Raw genomic sequence first — 25,605 nt, forward strand, 5'->3', positions numbered from 1 at the left:
GTATTATGTATATGGATGTGTATTTGTGTAAGGCTATGGGCGTGTGAATGCATCAGTGTGAGCGTCAAGGCACGAACCAAATGTATCCGTGTAGGTGTTCGTTTTGTGGAGCGGTAAGCGTGTGAATGTATGAGTGCATGATTGTATAGATGGAAAATACGGGAAAGCCGAAAAGAAAGTTTGGCATGTAATTGTAAAAATTTTCCGTTTCTGGGTAACGTTCCATACCACGGCGATGGCTATAAGAAGGGGAGAAATTAGTCAACGGTCCAAAGTCTTGTCTTAATTGTGTAAAGAAAAAATTGATTGAACAACAAATGATTTGGCTGACTAACTGTTTAGGCACAATGCCTAACTTTCACTTGATTGACGGCGCCCCTCCCTAATGTTTTAATAATATTTCCAGCCACCCACACTCACGCCGCACTTGTGTGCATGCATGCACATGCATGCGTTTCATACACATGCATGTGTGTGTGTGCAGGTTGTCAGCACCCATGCACGTATACGTAGGGGTGGTTGTGTGTGTGGCTTTTTCCCCTCCTTAATACCAGAGGACTTTTTCGCGGCTTAGCGGTTGTCATCAACGGGACAACCGGCCTCTTTTATGATCGACCGCCAAGCAGTTCACAACGCCCAGGATCACCATCGTCATTTTTGCGACATTAAGTCCACATATCAACCTGCACAGCACATTTTGAATACCAGAAAAATTGTTGCCAAAGATTTTATGAGGTGGGTTTTGTCGAAGGCTGAGGTAGCACTCAGTCAATCCAGGGTCAAGTAGAGGTCCCACAAACCCCCACTTAATAAGAACACAGTTGTTATGTGTTAATGACGAATACACACACACACACACACGGCTTGATGGGTAGTGAGGGCAGCAGCTTTCCGTACAAAGGTGGAGGCGGTGGCTAACAGGCGAAGTAATAGCGGAGGGGTCGGTACGGTGGTTTGGCGGCGGTGCAGTGGCGGGCGGGTTGGTACGGTTGCCCGGGAGCAGCGGTGAGATCAGCGCGGCGGCCGGACGGCGGACAGTATTGGCAGGCGGATTGGTGCAGTGGTATGAGCGCAGCGGCTGGACGGCGGCAGTATTAGAGGACGGGTTGGCACAGAGGTATTTGCGCAGTGGCGGGATTAGCACGGGGGCTGGACGGCGGACAGTATTAGCGGACGGATGGATGTAGACGCAGTGACGGCACCAGCGAGCTGGATGGAGGTTGATAAGGTGACGGCGGCTAGCGGTCGTCGTAGCAGCGGTACGACGGCGGTTGGACAGCGGGCAGCTGACGGTCGTCGTAGCAGCGGCGCAACGGCGGTACGATGGCGGCGGCTGACGGTAGCAGCGCAACGGCGGTAGGATAGCGGGCGGCTGACGGTAGCAGCGCAACGGCGGTCGGATAGCGGGCGGCTGACGGTAGCAGCGCAACGGCGGTAGGATAGCGGGCGGCTGACGGTAGCAGCGCAACGGCGGTCGGATAGCGACAACAACAAAGCGACAACGGATTGCGTACCAGTGGTGCGATCAGGGCGAGGTGTCAGGGCAACCGTTCCACGTGATTACCTTCTCGGGGGCGGTTTCCAATGGCGGCTCTTGCGGGTGGCTTCCGATACGGGTACTGTCTCAGTTGTGGCGGTAGAGGGACCTGCGAGGAAAGAAAAAAGAGTTATGGTTAATGCCGGTCCGCCAGCTGGACACCACCGCCTCCATGCCCGCACGAATGCAGGGCTGGACGCGGAGTTGTACCAGCAGGAATTACGTCGGCCGATCCAGGGGCTGACAGGGAGTGCACCTCACGGCACAGCGGTAGCCCCTTTAGCTGCTGGACCGGACGACGGCCGGGCCGGGGCGGAGGGAGGGCGGCCCGTTCGCGGTTGCGCGTTACCGTGGTAGTGCCGTTGCTGGCGAAGTCTCAAGCGGTGTTGGGGGTATAACCGACACATTCACCACTTGAGGCCACGCCTTACTCCTGTGAAGCGACCTGTCCGCATGGTAGAACCGACAACTTCAAGATCTGCATTGCAGACCTGCTCTGGGTATAACGTCCACAGGAAAGACCGCGAGAGCGGAAATGGAGGCGGTCTCGCGTTTATCATACACCACTCTGAGCAATATTGTATATTTGATCCTGGCATCGACCGCAGGGACAATGTCTTAGAACGTCAAGGCCTATCTGTTCGGTCAGGCGATGCAAACCTAGAAATCATCAACATCTACATCCCTCCTGCCACCTGTTGCCCCAGTGGATACCGCCCTGATATCAGGGCCTTACACACTGGCAACAATCGCATTATCTTAGGCGATTTCAATGCCCATCATGATCTATGGCATTCAAACTTGCGGGCGGACAGTAGGGGTGAGATGTTGGCGGATTAAATAGAAGAAACGACGTTCTGCACAATAAACGGAGACGCCCCACACGTATGGTAGGAAGCTGTCACAGCTCGCCAGATATATCAATCGTGAGCGCAGAACTCGTAAACTGCGTCAACTGGCAGCCGATGGTAACATTGGCATCCGAACACCTGCCCATACTTATTTCGCTTGAGCGTAACGCCGACTTCATCGTCACTGAAAAACGCACTTTCATAAACTTCAAAAAAGGAAAGTGGGAAGAATATAAATCCTTTACAGACAGCCGCCAAGCTGCCCTTCCTATCCCGACTGATGCCCGCCAAGGGGAGCGTGCCTTCCGTAGGGTCATTAAATCCGCCTCGGCACGCGGGAGAATTCCCGAAATCCGGCCCCACTTCCCGGCGGAGGCCGCAAACTTAGCGAGAGAACGTGACCTTATAAGATAGCTTGACCCAGGCGACCCCCAAATAAAGGATATAAACCCACGCATCAGATTGCTTGTAGATGAACACAAGCAGGCGAAATGGGAGGAGCACCTAAGAGGTTGTAACCTTCCTACCGGTGTGGGTAAACTGTGGTCCACCGTAAAGCCCTATCGAATCCGACTAAGCACAAAGACAAAGTTTCCATCGCCTTTGGCGACAAAGTGCTGTCGGACGCGAAAAAATGCGCGAGCGCTTTCTGCCGACAATATATAATGCATTCTACGGTCGACAAAGATAGACGGAGAGCCCATAGACGCGCACATGAACACAAATTCAGCGCGTCACCAATCACCATCACCGCTAAAGAGGTTGATGACGCCATTGGTCGTGCTAAACCATCCAAAGCAGTGGGCCCAGACGGCATAGCCATGCCGATGCTTAAAAACCTATGGAAAGAGGGGTTCAAATATTTAGCGCATGTCTTCAATCTGTCTCTTTCCACCTTTGTCATACCTGAGAAATGGAAAACGGGCAAGGTGGTCCCGCTACTAAAGCCTGGGAAACCAGCTAACATAGGTGAGTCGTATCGTCCGATATCTCTCCTATCGCCAGTGGCAAAGACGCTTGAAGCCATTTTGCTCCCTTATTTCCAAGCAAATTTGCAGCTAGCCCCTCATCAGCATGGCTTCAGAAAACTCCATAGCACTACCACCGCTCTAAATGCCATTAGCACCCAGATAAATTGCGGTTTAAATCAATACCCCCACCATAGAACAGTACCTGTAGCGCTAGACCTATCAAAAGCTTTTGATACGGTCAACCATGGCTCGTTACTGCAGGACCTGGAAGGGTCTACCCTTCCCCCATGTCTTAAAAGGTGGACCGCAAATTATCTGGGTGGTCGGCAGGCATCGGTGCAATTTAGAAACGAAACATCAAAACCAAGGAGAATTAAACAGGGGGTGCCACAGGGTGGTGTCCTATCCCCACTTTTGTCTAATTTCTACATATCTAATCTACCTTCACCACCGGAAGGAGCCATAATCGTTTCCTACGCCGATGACTGCACAATAATGGCCACAGGCCCAGACCCAAATATCGATGCGCTATGCAATAAAATAAACGGTTACCTCCCTGATCTCTCCAGTTTTTTCGCCTCGCGAAACCTGGCATTATCACCGACTAAATCTTCCGCGACCTTATTTACAACATGGACGCCCCAAATGTCGACCATTTTGAACATCCACGTCGATGGCACTACGCTACCGACTGTCCGACACCCCAAAATCTTGGGTGTGACGTTTGAACAGGATCTACATTTTGGTGAGCACGCAGCCGCAATTGTTCCGAGAATTCAGAGCCCTAACAAAATCCTCAAATCCCTCGCTGGCAGTACTTGGGGAAAAGATAAAGAAACGCTCATGACTACATACAAAGCAATTAGCCAGCCGATTACGTGCTACGCGTCACCCATATGGTCGCCAAGCCTAAAAACCACCCACTGGAAGAAACTACAGGCCTGCCAAAATACTGCTCTCAGAATCGCCACGGGCTGTCTTCTTATGTCCCCAGAACACCATCTGCATAATGAGGCGAGAATACTCCCCATCAGGGAGAGAAATGAGATGCTGACCAAACAGTTCCTGTTGAATACCCAGAAACCTGGGCATCCCAACAGACATCTGATTGATGAACCAGCACCACCTAGGGGCTTAAGGAGTCATCTCCGTAAGCATTTTGAGGAAATACGGCACCTGAGAACCCAGCCGTATGAAGTGAAAAAACACAAGCAGGTCCTTGGTGAACTCCATAAACAGGCGTCGGACTTTTATGCCGGGAATTGCCCGGTGAATCCAGTACTTAACGAAAATTATCCAAAACCTGCGGAAGAGGAATGCATACTCCCCAGGGAAACGCGTGTCACTCTTCCTCAACTTCGTTCTGGATACTGTAACAGGTTAAACTCTTATCTATCCAGAATCAACCCCGACATACAAAATGTATGCCCCGCTTGCAATGTGTCCCCACATGACACCAACCATCCCTTCAATTGTAATGTGGAACCAACGCCTCTAACACCCCTTTCCTTATGGTCCACCCCTGTTGAAACGGCAAGTTTCCTTGGACTCCCGTTAGAGGATATTGATGACAATTTGTGATCGGTCGCGGCTATTAGGTGGGGCGAGCATTGCTACAACAACAACAACAACAACCACAGTTCCATGCTAACTGCCTGAGCCAGGACTGAGGGGAAGGGATATAATGGCTAATGCCGGTCCGCCAGCTGGACACCACCGCCTCCATGCCCGCACGAATGCAAGGCTGGACAGGGAGTTGTACCAGCAGGAATTCCGTCGGCCGATCCAGGGGCTGAGGGGGAGTGCACCTCACGGCACAGCGGTAGCCCCTTTTGCTGCTGGACCGGTCGACGGCCGGGCCGGGGCGGAGGGGGGGTCGGCCTGTTCGCGGTTGCGCGTTACTGTGGTAGTGCCGTTGCTGGCGAAGTCTCAGGCCGTGTTTGGAGATGTAACCGACACATTCACCACTTGAGGCCAGGCCTTACTCCTGTGAAGCGACCTGTCCGCATAGTAGAACCGATAACTTCAAGGGACGCTTCACAAGTAGCTCTGGTCACGACCACAGTTCCGTGCTAACTGCCTGAGCCAGGACTGTGTGGGGGGGAAGGGATATAATGGTTAATGCCGGTCCGCTAGCTGGACACCACCGCCTCCATGCCCGCACGAGTGCAGGGCTGGACGCGGAGTTGTACCAGCAGGAATTCCGTCGGCCGATCCAGGGACTGAGGGGGAGTGCACCTCACGGCACAGCGGTAGCCCCTTTAGCTGCTGGACCGGTCGGCGGCCGGGCCGGGGCGGAGAGGGGCGGCCTGTTCGCTGTTGCGCGTTACTGTGGTAGTGCCGTTGCTGGAGAAGTCTCAAGCGGTGTTTGGGGGTATAACCGACACATTCACCACTTGAGGCCACGCCTTACTCCTGTGAAGCGACCTGTCCGCATGGTTGAACCGACAACTTTAAGGGACGCTCCACAAGTAGCTCTGGTCACGACCACAGTTCCGTGCTAACTGGCTGAGCCAGGACTGGGGGGAAGGGATATAATGGCCGAACGGCGGCGAGCCCCCCCCCCCCCCCTCTGGAGGTGGGATTGGCTCGTTCGCTGGGCATCGCCCACCCCGTGGTTGCACACTAAGGAAGGTGCGGGGGCGGCCGTGCACCAGCTCTGTCCTTGCCGGTTCGGTGGCTGCGAGGAGAACTGGGCCCGAAGGCACCACGCTCGCAGCTGCCGAACCGGGTCGGTCGGAGCCTTAGCTGGGAGGAAGGGCCGGCCCCCCCCCCCCCCCCTGCTTAGCTGGGACACGGGCGAGAAAACCCTAAGGCGACGACCCGTTGTCCCCGCAAGCAAGGGGTGACCAGTGCCGAGGCAGAACCCCTTCCACTCAGCTAGTCAGAGGAGTGACTGGGTTGCTTAAGAAAGCAACCACTTCCTCTGACTAACCTGCGAGGAATGAAATGGCAACAGCCAATTCGTCCTCTTTTATACTATTTTGAGTTGGCGTGCCGTGTACAATTCTTGTTATTGCCAAATGCTATCCGCATGCATTGGTATGTAACTGCTGATGTTGTCGTGCCGTGTGCAAATTATGTATACTCTCAGGCGTAGGTGAAAAAGGGTTATAGTGGGGGTCTCAGGCGTAGGAGAAAAAGGGTCACAGGGGGGGTCATACTATTGTAACGCTACGTTACAATTTTATCAAAGGGCTTGCCGCAGCAGCCAAACATAACAACGAGAAGAGTGGGATTATATTATACACAAGTGACCAGAGTCACAGCATATCTGCCTACAAATTTTTTGTCAAAGGATTGCTACAGCACATCTGAGCAGAACCACCAGATCCACAGCACAACAAATAAAAAAAAGTAAGTGTTATATTTCTTGCCACTTTTTTTTGAGTGTTGTTTTTTTTGCAAAATAAAGAAAAAAAAACCCGTGTAGTTCGCGAAAAATTAAAATAAAAAAGATGTGAAAAATTGAAGTTATTTAGTGAGCACCATTTTTTTCTTTCCAATTTCAAAAATTAAATCACTTGGTTTATTAATTTAATTCCGATCCTTGTGATTATCTGGTCTATCCCCCCACCAGTCGGCCGATCCAGGGACTGAGGGGGAGTGCACCTCACGGCACAGCGGTAGCCCCTTTAGCTGCTGGACCGGTCGGCGGCCGGGCCGGGGCGGAGAGGGGCGGCCTGTTCGCTGTTGCGCGTTACTGTGGTAGTGCCGTTGCTGGAGAAGTCTCAAGCGGTGTTTGGGGGTATAACCGACACATTCACCACTTGAGGCCACGCCTTACTCCTGTGAAGCGACCTGTCCGCATGGTTGAACCGACAACTTTAAGGGACGCTCCACAAGTAGCTCTGGTCACGACCGCAGTTACGTGCTAACTGGCTGAGCCAGGACTGGGGGAAGGGATATAATGGCCGAACGGCGGCGAGCCCCCCCCCCCCCCCTTTGGAGGTGGGATTGGCTCGTCCGCTGGGCATCGCCCACCCCGTGGTTGCACACTAAGGAAGGTGCGGGGGCGGCCGTGCACCAGCTCTGTCCTTGCCGGTTCGGTGGCTGCGAGGAGAACTGGGCCCGAAGGCACCACGCTCGCAGCTGCCGAACCGGGTCGGTCGGAGCCTTAGCTGGGAGGAAGGGGCGGGGTAGTCCTAAGGCGGCGGGCCCCCCCTGCTTAGCTGGGACACGGGCGAGAAAACCCTAAGGCGACGACCCGTTGTCCCCGCAAGCAAGGGGTGACCAGTGCCGAGGCAGCACCCCTTCCACTCAGCTAGTCAGAGGAGTGACTGGGTTGCTTAAGAAAGCAACCACTTCCTCTGACTAACCTGCGAGGAATGAAATGACAACAGCCAATTCGTCCTCTTTTATACTATTTTGAGTTGGCGTGCCGTGTACAATTCTTGTTATTGCCAAATGCTATCCGCATGCATTGGTATGTAACTGCTGATGTTGTCGTGCCGTGTGCAAATTATGTATACTCTCAGGCGTAGGTGAAAAAGGGTTAGAGTGGGGTCTCAGGCGTAGGAGAAAAAGGGTTACAGGGGGGGGTCATACTATTGTAACGCTACGTTACAATTTTATCAAAGGGCTTGCCGCAGCAGCCAAACATAACAACGAGAAGAGTGGGATTATATTATACACAAGTGACCAGAGTCACAACATATCTGCCTACAAATTTTTTGTCAAAGGATTGCTACAGCACATCTGAGCAGAACCACCAGATCCACAGCACAACAAATAAAAAAAAGTAAGTGTTATATTTCTTGCCACTTTTTTTTGAGTGTTGTTTTTTTTGCAAAATAAAGAAAAAAAAACCCGTGTAGTTCGCGAAAAATTAAAATAAAAAAGATGTGAAAAATTGAAGTTATTTAGTGAGCACCATTTTTTTCTTTCCAATTTCAAAAATTAAATCACTTGGTTTATTAATTTTATTTCGATCCTTGTGATTATCTGGTCTATCCCCCCACCAGTGGTAAGGTTTTCCAGACACAACACAAGGAAGAGGGTAACCTAACCTCATTTTCCGCACCATACTAAATAGTTTTGTGTTGTTGTTTTTTTGCACATCACAAACACGAAATTAAGTTCAATTTAATTAATTAATCCGGTGCTCACTTCACTTTTTACACTTTTCTTTTTTTGCGCTTGGTTTCGAATATCGCACGCATTTTTTCACTTTTTCAAAAATACACCCATTATCTGTGGAGGTGGCGACTGGTCCACCTTTTTTTTTTGTTGTTGCCGCTGAGACAAAAAGTCTGAAAATTAAACCTTTTTGCTGTTGTCGCTGCTGTGACAAAAAGTCCATAAAATAAACCCTTTTCGTTGTCGCTACTCTGACAAAATCTGCAATAAACAAAATAAATAATAAACTTCGAAGTTCAGTAGTTTTTATTTAGGGCTGGGCAGGCATTTGAACTCTGAAGAGTTCTATTTTTCTAATCGGAAATTTTCTCGTTAATAAACGTAAATAAAACAATGGAAATCTACATCCGTTTAGCAGAATCAATCGCAGAGTTTGATAAAGATTACAGCCTTATTCCGGAAAGCGACCATAGCAAACACACCCTTGTAATACAGCAGGAGGAGTTGCGGTCCTTGTGGAAGAAGGTAAAGTCTGCATTTGATTCGCTATTGGGATCTGATGAGGTGTCAGCCGATTACGTTATGGCGGTCAGAAAGAAGCAAAAGGCAGCATACGCAATCTACGTGCGATGTTCAGCGTCTATATCTGCTGAGGAAGAAAAATACAAGAAGGATAAAAAGAACGTCAACCCTGAGCAAGAACCTCATGGGCATAAAATTCGCCTCCCTGCTTGCGACACGGAAGTTTCTAAAGGGGATTATCTGTATTAGCCAACTTTTCGCGACCTTTTCACGGCAATTTATATAAACAATTCCAACTTGAAAGGGGTGGAAAAGTTATTCCATCTCAACAACAAAACGCAGGGCGAAGCAAAAGATTCCCTCTCACAAATTAAGGTTTCGGATGACCTGGAAAAACTTGTGTGAAAGATACGAGAACAAACGTATCTTAGTTAACACACAACTACAAATTTTATTTAACTTAAAAAAGGTAGAAAGTGAGTGTGGCAGTTCAATGAAAAAGCTACAAAATGATATAAATAATTGTATTTCGTCCCGCAAATGCCACAAAATTGACACTTCCAATTGGGATGCAATCCTGACCTATCTCTGTTCAACCAAGTTACCAGAGAGCACGTTGGCTCTTTGGGAGCAAAGTATAGACCATAAAATGGACATATCCAAGTGGGAGGATATGGATAAATTCCTGTCTAATCGGTTTCAGACACTTGAAACAGTGTCTGGTTTTTACAGGGCATGCCACTTCGAAAGTGCAAAACCCAAACGCGTCGCGACAATCGTCAGAAACCCCTACGAAAGGACTTGGTGCTTTTCAAACAAAAGTATCCAAGCAAACAATAAAATCGATTTGTAAAATGTGTAAATCCCCTGAACACAGATTACGCAACTGTTCACGACGAAGTGCACCAGCTCCTACAACTGTTATAAATGCCACTCTCGTCACCACACGCTCCTGCATGCGGATACATCTCAGCACACTGCTGTACGCAATCGTTTCAAAGATGCGGATAATTTCCCAACAACATCAGCACAGGCGCGACAATCTGCAAACCAGAATGTAAAATCCTGTCATGCCAATTCCAGCACAGACGTGCTATTAGGAACTGCTCGCGTACACATTCACCATAATGGTACCGACTTCTCCGCGCGGGCATTAATTGATTCAAGGTCTGAATGTTCTTTCATCACAGAAAGACTGAAACGCAGAATCAATTTGCCGGCGACGAAAATGCATGCCCAAGTGTCGGGCATCACCAATGCAGTATCTGCTCAAGTTAGAGAGGCATCTACCATCGAATTACGTTCACCAGTGGATCCATGCTTCAGCTTGACTACTCAAGTTCTGATTCTAGCCAAACTTACGGAGAATCTGCCATCCTGCCATATCAACACAATGACTATGCAGGCATTCCCAGACTTGGTTCTGACAGACAAGAGGTTGTACGTAAACGAAGATGTAGACCTCATACTTGGTGGAGACATATATCCCCAAATTATAATGAGCGGTCTGAAAAAGAATGTACTTAATACACTTCTGGCCCAAGAGACAGTGTTCGGTTGGATACTAACCGGTCGAATTGAAGCACCGAGTCCAACGAAGAGCATCGTGTCATTTTCCAACGAGGTTGCATTGGACAACCAATTAAAAGCTTTCTGGAGATAGAAAATGTTCCCAAAAATAAAATGCTTAATAAAGAAGAAAGGTATTGTGAACAGTTATTTAAGGAAACGACAAAACGTGATGAAAATGGGAGGTACACAGTTTCACTACCATTCAGGCAGGATTACCCTGAGAATATTAAATTAGGACCGTCCCTAAAGCGTGCATGTTCACAATTCTTCAGAAATGAGGGGCGATTACTGAAAAACCAAGAGTTAGGGAAAGAGTATGTTCGGGTGTTGTCAGAATACGAAACACTTGGACATATGAGAAAAATCAAGAATAATATACCATCCGACGATTCGGATAATTATTTCCTGCCCCATCACGCCGTTGTAAAGGCGGAAAGTACCACTACCAAGGTGCGCGTCGTCTTCAACGCGTCAAGTCCTATGGCAAAGTACTCCAAGCAGACTTGCCCATTTTAATTCTACGTTGGAGACTCTACCGCTTTTTCTTTGTGATATATTAAGATATATTAAAATGAAAGAGGACAAACTTCGTTTTCGTATAAATTGCAACCCGGAAGAGAGCGCTTTTTTTGTTTCTTTATTTGACATTTGTTATAGCATTGCCACATCGGCATATACAAGAACTCAACCTAATGGCATGTTTACATAGTTCAACTTAACGCTACGATTTATGTATTAGCTTATCTCTCACAATACCCCCTTCTTAATTGGTAACATATACATGATTTTAATACAGACTTTCGCGCTTAGGATACATAAATTTGTTTGACAAGAAATTGTTATTTTCTCGGTCTTAAATTATAATGAGTAGTGGGTTCCCGTGACTTCGTTTTCTCATTACAAATAATATCGTTGGGTACGTTATTACTTGTATGTGTAGTTGTTGTTGTATTTTGGTCTGTACTTGTATCATCGGGACCACAATTATTAGTTAATATGTTTTGATTTTCATTACTTAAATTTGTTAAAGGTTGTAGTGGATCATCTAGTGATGAGTGCGATGATTCTTTTTGCGATAAGATAATTTGATTTGCGTGTCTTTTCCAAGATTTATTATGGTAAGTTTTTACAATATACATTTGCTTTCCAATTCTTTTGGAAATCACAGCTTTTGTCCATTTTACTTTCCCAGGAACCGAATAATCTTTAACTATCACCGCGTCATACGCGTTAAAGTTGTTGTTTTGCTTTCCTTTAAAATATCTCTTTTGTTCATTTTTCTTTTTTTCAACAAATGCTGTTATTTCAGTATTGGTTAGATTAACAACATTTCGCTTTCCATTGAGTAAGTCTAATCGACATCTTAATTTCCTTTTATTAAACATAATGTAGGCTGGAGATACGCCCATACTAGCATGTACAGTATTTCGATAATCTAACAAAAAATTACTCAGAACTTTGTTGAAGTCAGGCAACGGTGTATTAAATAAATTCCGTTTTAAGGCGGTCTTAACTGTTTTAACCGCAATTTCCGCCTGACCATTAGTGGGTGGGTGACCTACAGGAGATGTTACATGTGTGATTCCATTCTGTTTAAAAAAATTGGTAAACTCATTCGATGTGAACGACGTACCATTGTCCGAAACCACGCATTTTGGTAACCCAAAACGTGCAAACATTTCTCTCAACACTGCTATAAGAGCTCGGCTAGTTATATTCGTTCCCATGTCTATGCATTCCACCCATTTACTTGTGCTGTCTACAACGATTAAGCACCAGCGGTTTTTAAAAGGTCCAAAGAAATCTAAATGGATTCTCGACCATACTTCCTGGGTTCTCTTCCATGGGAGAAGCTCTTGCTTTGGTGGGTTCGGACGATTAAGTAAACAGGGCTCGCAACTTTTTACTACCTTCTCCAAATCTTTTCCCTGGTTCGGCCACCAATAACACTCACGAGCCATGCATTTCATTTTCACAATTCCCATGTGTGTCGCATGTAAAAATTCGACAACTTTATTTTGCAATGCTTTTGGAACCACAACCCGAAACCCCCAAAATAAGCAACCTGATTCTTCGCCCAATTCCAATCTTTTATTAAAATATGGTAACAACTCTGGATCCCGACATTTCTCTGGCCATCCCTCATGGTGAAATTTCTTTACTCGTTGTAGCGTACTATCCTGTACAGTTTCTGTTTTAATGCTTTCTAGGTTAATCATTTCGCTTCGTCCACCAAGCTCTTGAAAATAATTTACATAAACATCATCGGGCAAAACGCATTGATCCTTGGCACTTCTGTCGGGGTTTCGCGAGAAATAATCTGCTATATTGTTTTTAGACTTGACGTATTCAATGTCGAAACGATAACCTGATAGCGTTAGAGCAATACGCTGCAATCTATTTGACGCCATTTCTGGAATTCCTTTTTTCAGACTAAAAATGTGTTGTAACGGCTTGTTGTCAGTAACCAACGTGAAATGCCTACCGAAAATATACTGATGAAACTTTTTTACAACAAACAGTATAGCCAATGCTTCTCGGTCAAGTTGCGAATACCTTTTTTCAGTATCCGACAATGTTCTTGAAGCAAACTCTATTGGTTTCTCTATTTCACCAGTCTCTACTTGCGTTAGAACCACACCTACTCCCGTGGGACTAGCATCCACCGTTAATTTAATTCTTTTTTCGGGACAAAAATGGGCTAGGCATTTCTCTGATGCCAATAAGTCTTTAAGTTTTGAAAATGTTTCCGAACATTCTTTTGACCATTCGAATTTTGTATTCGCCTGCAACAAATGATAAAGTGGGTGAAGCAAAGTAGATAAATTAGGTAAAAATCTTCTATAGAAATTTATCACCCCTAACAAAGATTGAAGCTCTTTTGCGTTTGATGGCTCTTTAGCGCCTCTAATATCTTTTACTTTATCAGGATCCATATGCAAGCCCTCTTTGTTTATAATATGCCCTAAATATTTAATTTCGTCAACAAAAAACTCACACTTCGATTTAGACAACTTTAACCCTGCCTCACTTAACAGGGCTAACACTTTTTCAAGTCTTCGAGTAAGAAGTCTGACGTTGGTTGCTGTTATTAGTATATCGTCGAGAAATACTACCATGCCATCAATGCCTACTAATAGTGTGTCCATAATTTTTTGAAAAATGGCGGGTGCGGATGCCAACCCGTATATCAGTCTTGTATACTGAAAAAGGCCTTTTGACGTCGAAATTGTTGTGAATTTGCGAGATTGTTCATCCAATTCGATTTGCTGGTACGCTGTACTTAAATCCAGTTTTACAAACTTCACACCGCCGTGAATCTTGGCAAAAATCTCTTCAATACGTGGTAAGGGATACTTTTCCACATGCAGATGTGGGTTTAAGGTCACTTTAAATCACCGCATATGCGAATTCCCCCATCTTTTTTTTGCACTGGAACAATCGGTGTCCCCCACTCGCAATAATCCACTGGTTCCAAAACTTTCAATTCTACTAATTTGTCTATCTCCTTTTCAACTTTTTCTTTAATCGCTAAAGGTAATGGTCGAGGCCTAAAAAATTTCGGTTCGGTGCCTTCCTTTACATGTAAATGGGCTTTACTCTTCTTAAATAATCCCTAAGACCCATCAAATAGTTTGGAAAATTTATGTAAGACATTGACGTCGCATCTGATTGTTTAGAAAAATGTAAGCTAGATAATTCAATACCAAAACTGTTTAAGAATTTTCGACCTAACAACGGCGGACCGCCGGCCTTAATAACAAAAATGAAATGCATTTGCGTTGCTCTTTAAAGTGTACATCCACCTCAAACTCACCAAGCGGCACAATACTGCCACCGCTGTATGTCTCCAACAAAATTGATATCTCATTTAGTTTATTTTTTCTAAAATGGCTTTTGTATGTCTCTTCCGACATCACATTGTTTTCTGACCCTGTGCCGAGCTGCATATCAATAGCCTTGCCTTCAACAAAAATGGTTACAACAATCGGTTTATCTTTCGCACTATTTAGTGAAAATAAACTTAACTCGTCTGCATTATTCAAAAAATTTAAACTTTACTCTTTGCACATTTTTTTTAGGTGCCCCCTTTTTTTACAATTATTACATTTATAATTCTTAAACTTACATTCACTTTTGCTATGGTTAGAGTAGCCGCACACTTCACATGGTTGCTGTTTCTGCTGGCCTTGATTTGACTTGTTTTTCCAAATTTGCTGTTTCTTTTGCTCTGCTTGCGACTTCTGATTTTTCTTCAAAAAATTTAGCTCTTCCTGTTTTACTTGTATAATATCCTCTTGTTGTTGCTTTATGCACTCTGCTGTATTTGCTATCGCTACCACTTTCTCGAAAGTTGCGCCTACATTTTCCAAAAAAATTTTGTCCCTGGCTGGACCCTTTTCCAGACCCATTACAAATTTGTCCCTTAGCGCCATATTTAAACTTTGGCCAAACTCACACTTTACAGCTAACGCTCTCACTCTAGCTGCCCAATCATTTATTGATTCTGACGCTGTTTTTGTAGCATTGTAAAATTTGTAACGCTCCACAAACGCAGATGTTGTTGGCCTATAATGGCTTCGCAGACAATCGAGACATTTTTCCAAAGTTACGCTGTTATCTTCCAACGCCTCCGGACGTACTAAGTTGTCTAACAGAGTATACGCACTTTCGGATAACGAAGTTAACAATATTGCCTTCTTTTTTACCTCCTCAATGTTAGCAGCAATGAAGAATTGCAACAACTGCTTCTCAAAGACAAATGAGTTTTTTTCGTGGTCAAAAATGGAATATTAAAATTGTTGGTTGCCATTTTGCCAAAATATTATTATCCGCTGATCACCAAGCACTTGCTACGCGTTTATAAATCAGTTTGAATTGTTTTCTGCTCGTCGCCACTGTGATATATTAAAATGAAAGAGGACAAACTTCGTTTTCGTATAAATTGCAACCCGGAAGAGGGCGCTTTTTTTGTTTCTTTATTTGACATTTGTTATAGCATTGCCACATCGGCATATACAAGAACTCAACCTAATGGCATGTTTACATAGTTCAACTTAACGCTACGATTTATGTATTAGCTTATCTCTCACAGTCTTTAATAGCGACATAGAAAAGGTGTATAGGCAGATTTGGGTGACCGATAATCACGCCAAATTTCAAAGAATTGTCCATCGAACATCCCCCAATGAACCCATCAGTCTTTACGAACTGAAGACTGTCACATTTGGTGTAAACTGCGCCCCCTACCTCGCGATACGGTCACTTCTACAATTGGCTGATTAAGTGGAGGAGCGGTTGTTGTTGCTGTTGTTCAATCACACACACTTTAGAAAGCGAAGAGCAGCAAGAAAGCCATCATAAGACAGAACAGACCCATAGCTTCAAACAAGGCGAGCCCCAAAATAGTATATGAGAACAACTGTTGTTTCAATGATGGATTTCTGGCATAACCAATGATGAGGGAACAGAACACTGATCCGATACCAGCACCGGAACCGGCAACACCGACTGTTGCCGCACCAGCACCGATGAATGTGGCAGCTGAATCAATGTCTCGAGTGACTGGAGAGGTCTTGAAATACCTAATTTGTGGCAGTAATGCGACGGGAGTTATGTTCTGAGCCGCCAAAAATTGGCTCTGGCTAATCACAGTGCTGCTCAATGTTCGCAAATATTGCTTTGAGCATTTGCGAAACACATTCCTGGCAACGGGGGCAATACGGGATACTGTTGACCCGAAAATTTTGTATGTCTTTTTATTTGATGGATCACCCAAAAATTGAAGCTAGCGCAGTGCTTCCGAACAAACCCTTCCAACAAAGGCATACCCTCACCAGTGACAACTCTCAGTTCAACATGTTTTATAACATCACCCAGCTTATTTGTAATACATAGCGTACGTTCATCTAAATGTTGGAAGCAATGTACAAATCCACATAACGCTTGTGTCAGATGTATGTGTATATCGCGGAGGTATAAATCATTTAGCCTACGTATGAAAACCTGATGTTCAGCTTGAACTAAAACTACAACAAGGTCGCCACGTTCACCCACTTGCGGCTGATTGCTAGCAGCTTTTAAATCGATACCTTTAACATATTTGGCGCCACCTTTTCTATTGGTACTTCTTGTGTAACTTCCCCTTCCACTAATTGAAATCCTTACATACGGTGAAAAAATCGTCATGAATTTAGAACGGCTTTTCTCCACAAGCTATTAAACGCTCGTGTCTTGTGTGGAAGTTTTCCGACCTCAAGTTCGAGCTTCTTAAGCGCATGAATATTGCCAGGATGCTCAATTCCGCAGCAAGATATTCTTCTCGATGGTGTCTAATTCATCCTTTAAGTTTGAAAAAGAACTGGAGATATTGCTTAGAGCAATGTAATTTAACGCGCTTCTGGGCCTTTGGCATTTATGCAACCAACGTGATTTGTTAACGCAAATCCTAAACAATGCCATTTGCAAAATATTGGTATTTATATGAGAAACTTGCAAAATTATCGAGTTTACTTTATATACCCGTATAGCAAAATATGCAAAGAAAAAGAAAAAAATCCATTAGTAAATGCATAAATGGGCATCGCAAAAGGGTGACAACTGACGGCGCGGCCGTCGCGAGTATTTTTTCGTTTTTGCCTTTGCCGCTGGTATGCTTATACCAGTGCGCGGACTTCAACTAATGAAAATGTTGGTAGTGGTAGATTTTTCCAATGTGCCAAAAATGCTGCCATAAAATCACCGACAGGTTCTCTTACTTTTAAACTTTATTTTCGTTCAGAATTGTGCACAAAAACCGATGAAAGTAGCACAATCACACATTTGTTTTGCGAATATGCATATTATATGTATTATGGTCTGTAAATTCCTTTGAAGCAAACTACTTTATTATTAATTCTTTTCATTCTTCTTATTATTTGTTTCTTGCCCTTCCGGGACGAGGAGTTGCAAATAAAATTTCGAAATGAAAATAATTGCAGATATACAAATCAGCTTATCATAACCAGAAGAAACATCTTTTTGAAAACAAAGAACTTACGATTCCTTTGTTAAAATTGAGTTTTTTCTTAAAACAGCGCAGAAATGCTCGCAAAATTAGGTAGTTGGGTTGGTGTCACCTTGGAACTTTATTTGGGTGTACTCGAAAAATCAATACATTTACCTAATTATAGCAGTATTTAGTAGGAGTAGGAAATGAAAACGGGTCAAAAAATTTATCCACCTATCAATAAAGTGCCAAGGTCCGAGCACTGGACGTTGGTAGACGTATACCAACGTATGTACATATATATGATTATTTTAAATGTACATGATTCTAGTGATGCATAAAAAGAAGCAAAACGGGTACCTAAAAACCCGTTTCCGAAAAATCGGTACCGGAGCAAAATACCCTTCGGGAACCGTGCAATTTGATAAAGGCCGTCAATTAAATAGGACTCCAAGCGTACTTGGGGAAAAGTAAGACAAATAATCGAAGGGCAATACAGACAAATAAAAAATTATACATTTTATAAATCGCTCCCCTCTTCCAAAATGAACTTTTTTATTTTTTCTTTACATGGCATACAAATTGTGCAGTCCAAATTTGTTTTTTTTTGAGGCGGGCAGGAAAGTTGTTGGTTTTTAGCACCAACAACACAAATAACAGTGGCGCAAAAGAACCCACGCTATACACTCTCTACTCGGTTCGGTGCCAGAATGTGCGAACCGAAAACCGTAAATGCTCATTTTTCTGCAGCACTAGTGTGCCCGTGGCTAACTAAAACGCTACCGGGTGACACAAAGATAAACAAATAAGGCACTAAAGACCCAGGCACATAACGTGCGTGGAAGGAGGCCATGGACATAATGGGCGCCAAATATGATTTTTCTTTTATGCAGCGACAGTTGTTTTTCCCCCTACTCACGCGCTAATTAAATTTCCAAAATCTCAACCATAAAATTAGGGCCTACTCGCCACCGAACCCGTGACACAGTCATAACAAATAAACTGAGCTTCCGTTTCTGTTTCTTCCCCATTCTCTTCATAGAATGACCCGTTACGCGTCGCTACGCAAGAGGACCGAGCGCCAAGCCGCTCGTTACCCGAAGCCGTGCCATCTATGCAGCGCGCAGCATCCGATCAGGTCGTGTCCTATCTATCGCCCAAAGTCCCCGCTGCAACGGCTTCGCGAAATTATCAGAGCTAACTTCTGCCAAAATTGTCTTTCGATGGTGCATCGCGCTAGAGACTGCACGAGTAAAGGCAGGTGCCGACGATGTGGTAGCAACCATCATACCACACTGCACCTTTCAATGGAGGACATTTCAACGGAGCCAGAGCAGGCCAAGAGCTGGAACCAGCTGGTCTTAGAAGAGGAGCAGGAGGGCTATCAAAGGATGCCCACGACGCAACAGGTAGACGACGGGACTATGGATGAGGCGCTGTATCTCTATGCGTCCGAGTCGGCCAGAGGATCCGCAGATACCATCCGGGAATAGAGCGGGCTCCCATATAGGTCAAGCAAACACTAAGGGATCGGACCCACGGCCGTTCCGACCCCTATTAGCGCACGAAAGACGAGAGGAAAGTGGAGCGGAATCACGGCCTTTCCGCCCACCCACGCAACGACACCTGCGAGGACCACGGAAAACGCGCGAGCGTAGACTGGCCCCTCGGCCGCGCCAGCTACGCGCTATTCTAAACTCACACGAACACAACCGAGACGGTAGACAGGCCACTTGGCGGAATCATTCCTGCCCACACTACAGCCGGCTCAACCCTTCGCCCAATGGCTGCTCTGGCGCCAACTGCAGTCATGAAGGTGGAAGCCGGGGGGCGGTTGCACCTCATTCGTGCACTCCTCGATGCATGTTCCCCCCGCACAACGATCGACCGTAGGCTGGCGCGAGAGTTAGCACTGCCGACGACCCACGCCGCCGGCGAAACCGGCTGTTTCATTAGATTTAGAGGCAAACATGGACAGAGCAAGACGGTGACGACTCACGCAGTCTGCGTCCATGAGTTCAGGCGCGTCAGCCCCACATATAACGTCGACCCCAGCGTCGCAGCTCCATACGAGCATATTCGTCTGGCGGATCCCCATTTTTATGCGTCAACATCAATTCGCCTCGTTCTTGGCGGCGACGTTTATGCCGAGATCATAACGCCGGGCACATTACCACCATCTTTCGGAGCGATACTCCCGCAAAGTACCATCTTCGGGTGGGTACTTTCGGGGACCCACCCGATCTGGTATGCATTAAGGGTGATTTAGTTTTTTTTTTTTACTTTTTTAATTTTATTTAAGTTCATACATTTAAATAGTACGTTTTTCTTAAATAAATGGAGTCTTTCTTTAAACCGCAAGAAATATCAACACATACACATATCTTCTTACTGATTTTCTTTATCCCTAACTTTAGGCAACCATGGCTCGTCAACCTCTAATCAGGACGAGAAGAGTGGCGAATGACCGAGGCATCAGCACTCAAGCCAGCACGTTATGCAACTCGTCGTGCGTGCTGCCAAGCCGGCGGACTGGGCGTCGTTAGGTTAAGTTAGTTATAAGGTTTTTATATTTCCCTCTTCTTTACGGTCGGTGATCCTTGGAGGATTGTGAGGTTGCGTATCGCAAGGGGGGCGGCATGTTTAGGCCCTAACTTTCACTTGATTGACGGCGCCCCTCCCTAATGTTTTAATAATATTTCCAGCCACTCACACTCATGCCGCACTTGTGTGCATGCATGCACATGCATGCGTTTCATACACATGCATGTGTGTGTGTGTGCAGGTTGTCAGCATCCATGCACGTATACGTAGGGGTGGTTGTGTGTGTGGCTTTTTCCCCTCCTTAATACCAGAGGACTTTTTCACGGCTTAGCGGTTGTCATCAACGGGACAACCGGCCCAGGATCACCATCGTCATTTTTGCGACATTAAGGTAACATTATACCGATTGTATATTTTCCTGTTACTTTCTAATTAAATATTATTTTATAACGAGGCAAATCCTCTTGTGTTCTTTTATTTTCTTCCGAGTGCACTATCAACCCGAGATCGACCCGTGTGCGCCTACCCACTGCCGGTTTCAGACGCATCCAGGCCGAACACTAACTCTGATGAGTAGCGTTGGATAGCAATTTGTTAATTGTCTTTATTGACGGCATTCATTATTATTCATGCAAAAGTTCCGTGCCTTACCCGCAATGTTGTCACTAATCTAATGGCATCATGTATTGACAACATTGTAGCTATAGTGAACCAATGTTGCAGCGGAAATAAGATTTTGCGCTTGGCATCATGCGGTTATAATAAATAAAATATCACCATGTTAACAATCTAGCAACATTGATGAATGCCATGCACCTATGTGTTTGTTTTGTTCTGTATTATGTATGTGGATGTGTATTTGTGCAAGGCTATGGGCGTGTGAATGCATCAGTGTGAGCGGTCAAGGCACGAACCAAATGTATCTGTGTAGGTGTTCGTTTTGTGGAGCGGTAAGCGTGTGAATGTATGAGTGCATGATTGTATAGATGGAAAATACGGGAAAGCCGAAAAGAAAGCTTGGCATGTAATGGTAAAAATTTTCCGTTTCTGGGTAACGTTCCATACCACGGCGATGGCTATAAGAAGGGGAGAAATTAGTCAACGGTCCAAAGTCTTGTCTTAATTGTGTAAAGAAAAAATGAATTGAACAACAAATGATTTGGCTGACTAACGCTGATAAGTAGCGTTGGATAGCAATTTGTTAATTGCCTTTATTGACGGCATTCATTATGATTTATGCAATAGTTCTTAACCTATACATAGATACATACTTACATTAATATTTACATACTAGAGGTGCATGACTCAATAGTGAGGAATGCTATGTCAGAGAATTATTATATTGACCTACATATTGTCAATATGATTTCTACTTGAGCAGTTTAGTATGACGCATAAATACATTAGGCGACTTGACAAACGCGAATGAACTCATAGTAGTTATCTGGGTCAATGAACGAACGTTTGTAATGTTAAGCGAGTTTGAAGTGAGGTGAATTCTACGCGATACTACACCATCGACCTTTTAAGTGAGCGTATATAATTTTATGCTTAACGCGGTCTCTCCAGTGTTACTGTGATAAGTGTGCTGTGTTGTTTCATTTTTCGTTGAATGACCCAGTCAACTTGCTTGGTGTTACCAAAAGAATTTTTTTTTTTTTTTTGAATTTAATTGTAATAATTATTTATGTCATAGTGGTAACTTGATATTATGAGTAAATGTGTTTTCTTTTTTGTTTTTATTCGTTTACATTTGCTTTACATTCAGTTCCCGTTATGCGGATTCTCGCTTTTTCATAATAAGCTGACTTTTGCTATTTTTTTTGTATATTTACTATAATGAGTAATTTTTTTTGACATTTTTTTTTTACATTTTTCTTTATGCTAATTTTTTATGGTTGAGTACTTACGATTATGAATAATGTTTTGCATCAAGTGTTATTGACATTTGTTTTCACATATTATAATTTTAAGTGTGTCGACTGATTTAAAATCTGTTTATGTTTACAAATTTATTATGAAGTAACAGTCACTTGATGCTAACATGGGTTAGTATTTATTATTTCTTTGGTTTATTTACATTTTCTTTCTTACGTATCTATGTTGTTGAGTAAATTGGGATGCTTATAATATGATTGTTTTGGTTTTCAAATCTTATGTGTTACTAGTAAATGTTCTATACTAGTTTAAGCCTATTTTTATAGATTACCATTTCTTTATTTTTTAGGTAGGTTAAAAATAGAAAGAAATGTTTCCTATTTCATGAAAGAAATGTTTCCTATTTATATTTTCTAATCTTTTTAGAATGAAAGACATATTCCTATTACTTTTTCTTATTCTACCTGTGGCTAAAGTAAAAATATTTTTCCTAAAATTATTACCTCTCTAAAAACTAGGTTTCCTAACTGAAGCATTTCATACTTATATCTATTTTTTTTTTCTATTTCTAACTTTAATTATTTCTATTAATTGACAGCTTTTCATTGTTATTTCATTTTATCAGGGTTACATTAAATTTAGTACAAACAAAATCTGTAGCTAATTATACGGGAATTTATAATATGAAATATGTCACTAAGTATGCAGAAATTTAGGATCTGTGATTGACGGAAGAGAAAGGTAGTAATTAGCGGTAGTAGTTTAGCTGGTTAGTGGAAGGATGGTACAGTGGATGCAAAAATTATTCTATCTTTTAATTTATTTTTCTTATTTTTCCAGCAATTTCTTTGATCTTATTTGTAATGCGATTTCTGCGGCGGGCACCAAGACAGAATCGTCATGACTTTTATGTAGAATTTTTTTTTTTTTATTTTTATACCGGGATTTCTCACTTGCACAACCTTCTGGGTTTGTGCAATTAGTTGATCTTGAGAATCTGGTTATCAATTTTAAATTTGCCTGCTGCAGTAAATATTTAATTAATTTTTCCTTATAAATTTCAAGTCCTGGATTGCCGGCATTTCTTGTATGCCTGGTCGAATATTGCCCTAAGTCAATAACTTCCTCAAAAATCTGGTTGCTTGATATTTTTCTAACATTTGTCTACCCTAAGATGAAAATGAGCGCGACTAGTCTTTTATTGCAAATTTATATAGCGCTTCACATATATTTTAAGGTTCTCTTTGTGACTTTTCTTCATTCTTGATGTTGTTATGGGCTGTTTTAAAGTTTTTGTATTTTGCATATATCCACTGACATGAATTTTATCGGAGCTGTGGTATAAATCTTCTTTTTTGACAGCCTTTAAGGATGTTATTTTGATAACTTCCATAGGAACTACTGCGGTATTTAATGTGAATTATGCAACTTCTTGATTTGCTGTTCAATTTAGGCAGGGGTGCCTTTACTGTCAATTGTTACATTTTGAGATTTACTATTTGAGGTATACTTGGATTGTTTATTGCTCTTCCTCAGCTTTGAGATTTGTTTTAAAATAGTAGGGTGTAAGTTTAACAATAGAATTCCTTAGATACGAGCTTGAACGGGTTTTAATTGCCTATATTAAATTTCATATAACTTTTGAGTATCATGGCTATTGCACCGATCAATAGCCCGATTACGCAGATCAAAACTGCTAAACAAACATCTGGAACGTTTGGCGAATTTTTCGTATCTATTTCGGTTGGTTTTTTATTTTTTTTTTATTTCGGTTGGTGGTTCATATTTTACTACTCTATTTTCCGTTGATTCCGAGTTTTCCTTCCCTAATTCATAACCGGCTATCGCTATCATGATGCCTTGAGCTATTTTATTCCACCAAGTCATTTTGAACCTTCTGTAGATGCTTTCCTGTTCCAGTGAAAATAAGGGGTAAATTCCAATTTTAATAAAATTTCTTTGATTTTATTCTTTATCTTAAATACTCCAGTTTTTTTTATAAGCTTCGTATTATAGAATTGAAAGTCTAAAATTTTTAAAATAAAAAAAGGGCTTTGATTTCGCCCTGCAGAACTTTTTCATTTTCTTCAGCTTAATATGGTAGGTGTCACACCCATTTTACAAAGTTTTTTCTAAAGTTATATTTTGCGTCAATAAACCAATTCAATTACCATGTTTCATCTCTCTTTTCATATTTGGTACAGAATTATGGCATTTTTTTCATTTTTCGTAATTTTCGATATCGAAAAAGGGGGCGTGGTCATAGTCGGATTTCGGTCATTTTTTACTCCAAGATAAAGTGAGTTCATATAAGTACGTGAATTAAGCTTAGTAAAGATATATCGATTTTTGCTCAAGTTATCGTGATAACGGCCGAGCGGAAGGACAGACGGTCGACTGTGTATAAAAACTGGGCGTAGCTTTAACCGATTTTGACCATTTTCACAGAAAACAGTTACCATCATAGAATATATGCACCTACCAAATTTCACAAGGGTTGGTAAATTTTTGTTGGACTTATGGCCTTAAAAGTATTCTAGACGAATTAAATGAAAAAGGGCGGAGCCACGCCCACTTTGAAATTTTCTTTTATTTTTGTATTTTGTTGCACCATATCATTACTGGAGATGAATGTTGACATAATTTACTTATATACTGTAAAGATATTAAATTTTTTGTTAAAATTTAACTTAAAAAAAAATTTTTTTTTAAAGTGGGCGTGTTCGCCATCCGATTTTGATAATTTTTATTGAGCACGCATATCGTAATAGGAGTAACGTTCCTGCCAAATTTCATCATTATATCTTCAACGACTGCGAAATTACAGCTTGCAAAACTTTTAAATTACCTTCTTTTAAAAGTGGGCGGCGCCACGCCCATTGTCCAAATTTTTACTAATTTTCTATTTTGCGTCATAAGGTCAACGCACCTACCAAGTTTCATCGCTTTATCCGTCTTTGTTAATGAATTATCGCACTTTTCCCGTTTTTCGAAATTTTCGACATCGAAAAAGTGGGCGTGGTTGAAGTCCGATTTCGTTCATTTTAAATAGCTATCTGAGATGAGCACCCGGGAACTTACGTACCAAGTTTTATCAAGATACCTCAAAATTTAATCAAGTTATCGTGTTTACGGACGGACGGACGGACTGACATGGCTAAATTAATTTCTTTTTTCGCCCAGATCATTTTGATATATAGAAGTCTATATCTATCTCGATTAGTTTATGCCGTTACGGATTACCGTTATGCGAACAAAGTTAATATACTCTGTGAGCTCTGCTCAGCTGAGTATAAAAGCACTGGCAACAATCACAACGAAGCTGGTAGCAACATTTCCAACAACAAACACCGGCGACACATTGTTATTTTCATATGTTTTTTATATACCTTTACAATTATTATTGAAACATTGGTATAAGGGTTATAATTTTGATAGGGAATCGGCAAAAGGGTTAGTTAATTTCCAGGGCCAAGTATTTCTTTTTCGAGAATATAAATTTTGAGTTTTACTTTAACTCCATATTTCAGGAGTTAATGGTGGCACTTTTGCCTCCATCATTTTTTTTCTTTTCGTTTTTTCATTTTCTTAATTTTTCCACTTCAGTTTGACATTTAATTTTTTCTTAGTATTTTTATATCTAAGTCTTCTATCATATACAAA

The 25,605-nt window shown here is 43.0% G+C and overlaps 2 protein-coding genes across 10 annotated transcripts in view; one reads left to right on the forward strand and one right to left on the reverse strand.

Moving 5' to 3' along the window:
- The window catches only part of Orco (odorant receptor co-receptor), a 1,419,553-nt gene that overhangs the window by 1,224,590 nt on the left and 169,358 nt on the right, over positions 1-25,605 (forward strand). The gene's annotated exons all lie outside the window — the stretch shown is intronic.
- LOC137238629 (uncharacterized) lies at positions 15,847-16,721 on the reverse strand. The gene is made up of 2 exons (XM_067763783.1): positions 16,341-16,721; positions 15,847-16,287 (listed from the first exon to the last, which is right to left on the reverse strand). Exons 1-2 carry the CDS (start codon positions 16,719-16,721, stop codon positions 15,862-15,864), a joined length of 807 nt encoding a protein of 268 aa, XP_067619884.1. The 3' UTR covers positions 15,847-15,861.

This window comes from Eurosta solidaginis, chromosome 1 (genome assembly GCF_040869045.1).
Source record: "Eurosta solidaginis isolate ZX-2024a chromosome 1, ASM4086904v1, whole genome shotgun sequence".
In the NCBI taxonomy this organism is placed as follows: domain Eukaryota; kingdom Metazoa; phylum Arthropoda; class Insecta; order Diptera; family Tephritidae; genus Eurosta; species Eurosta solidaginis.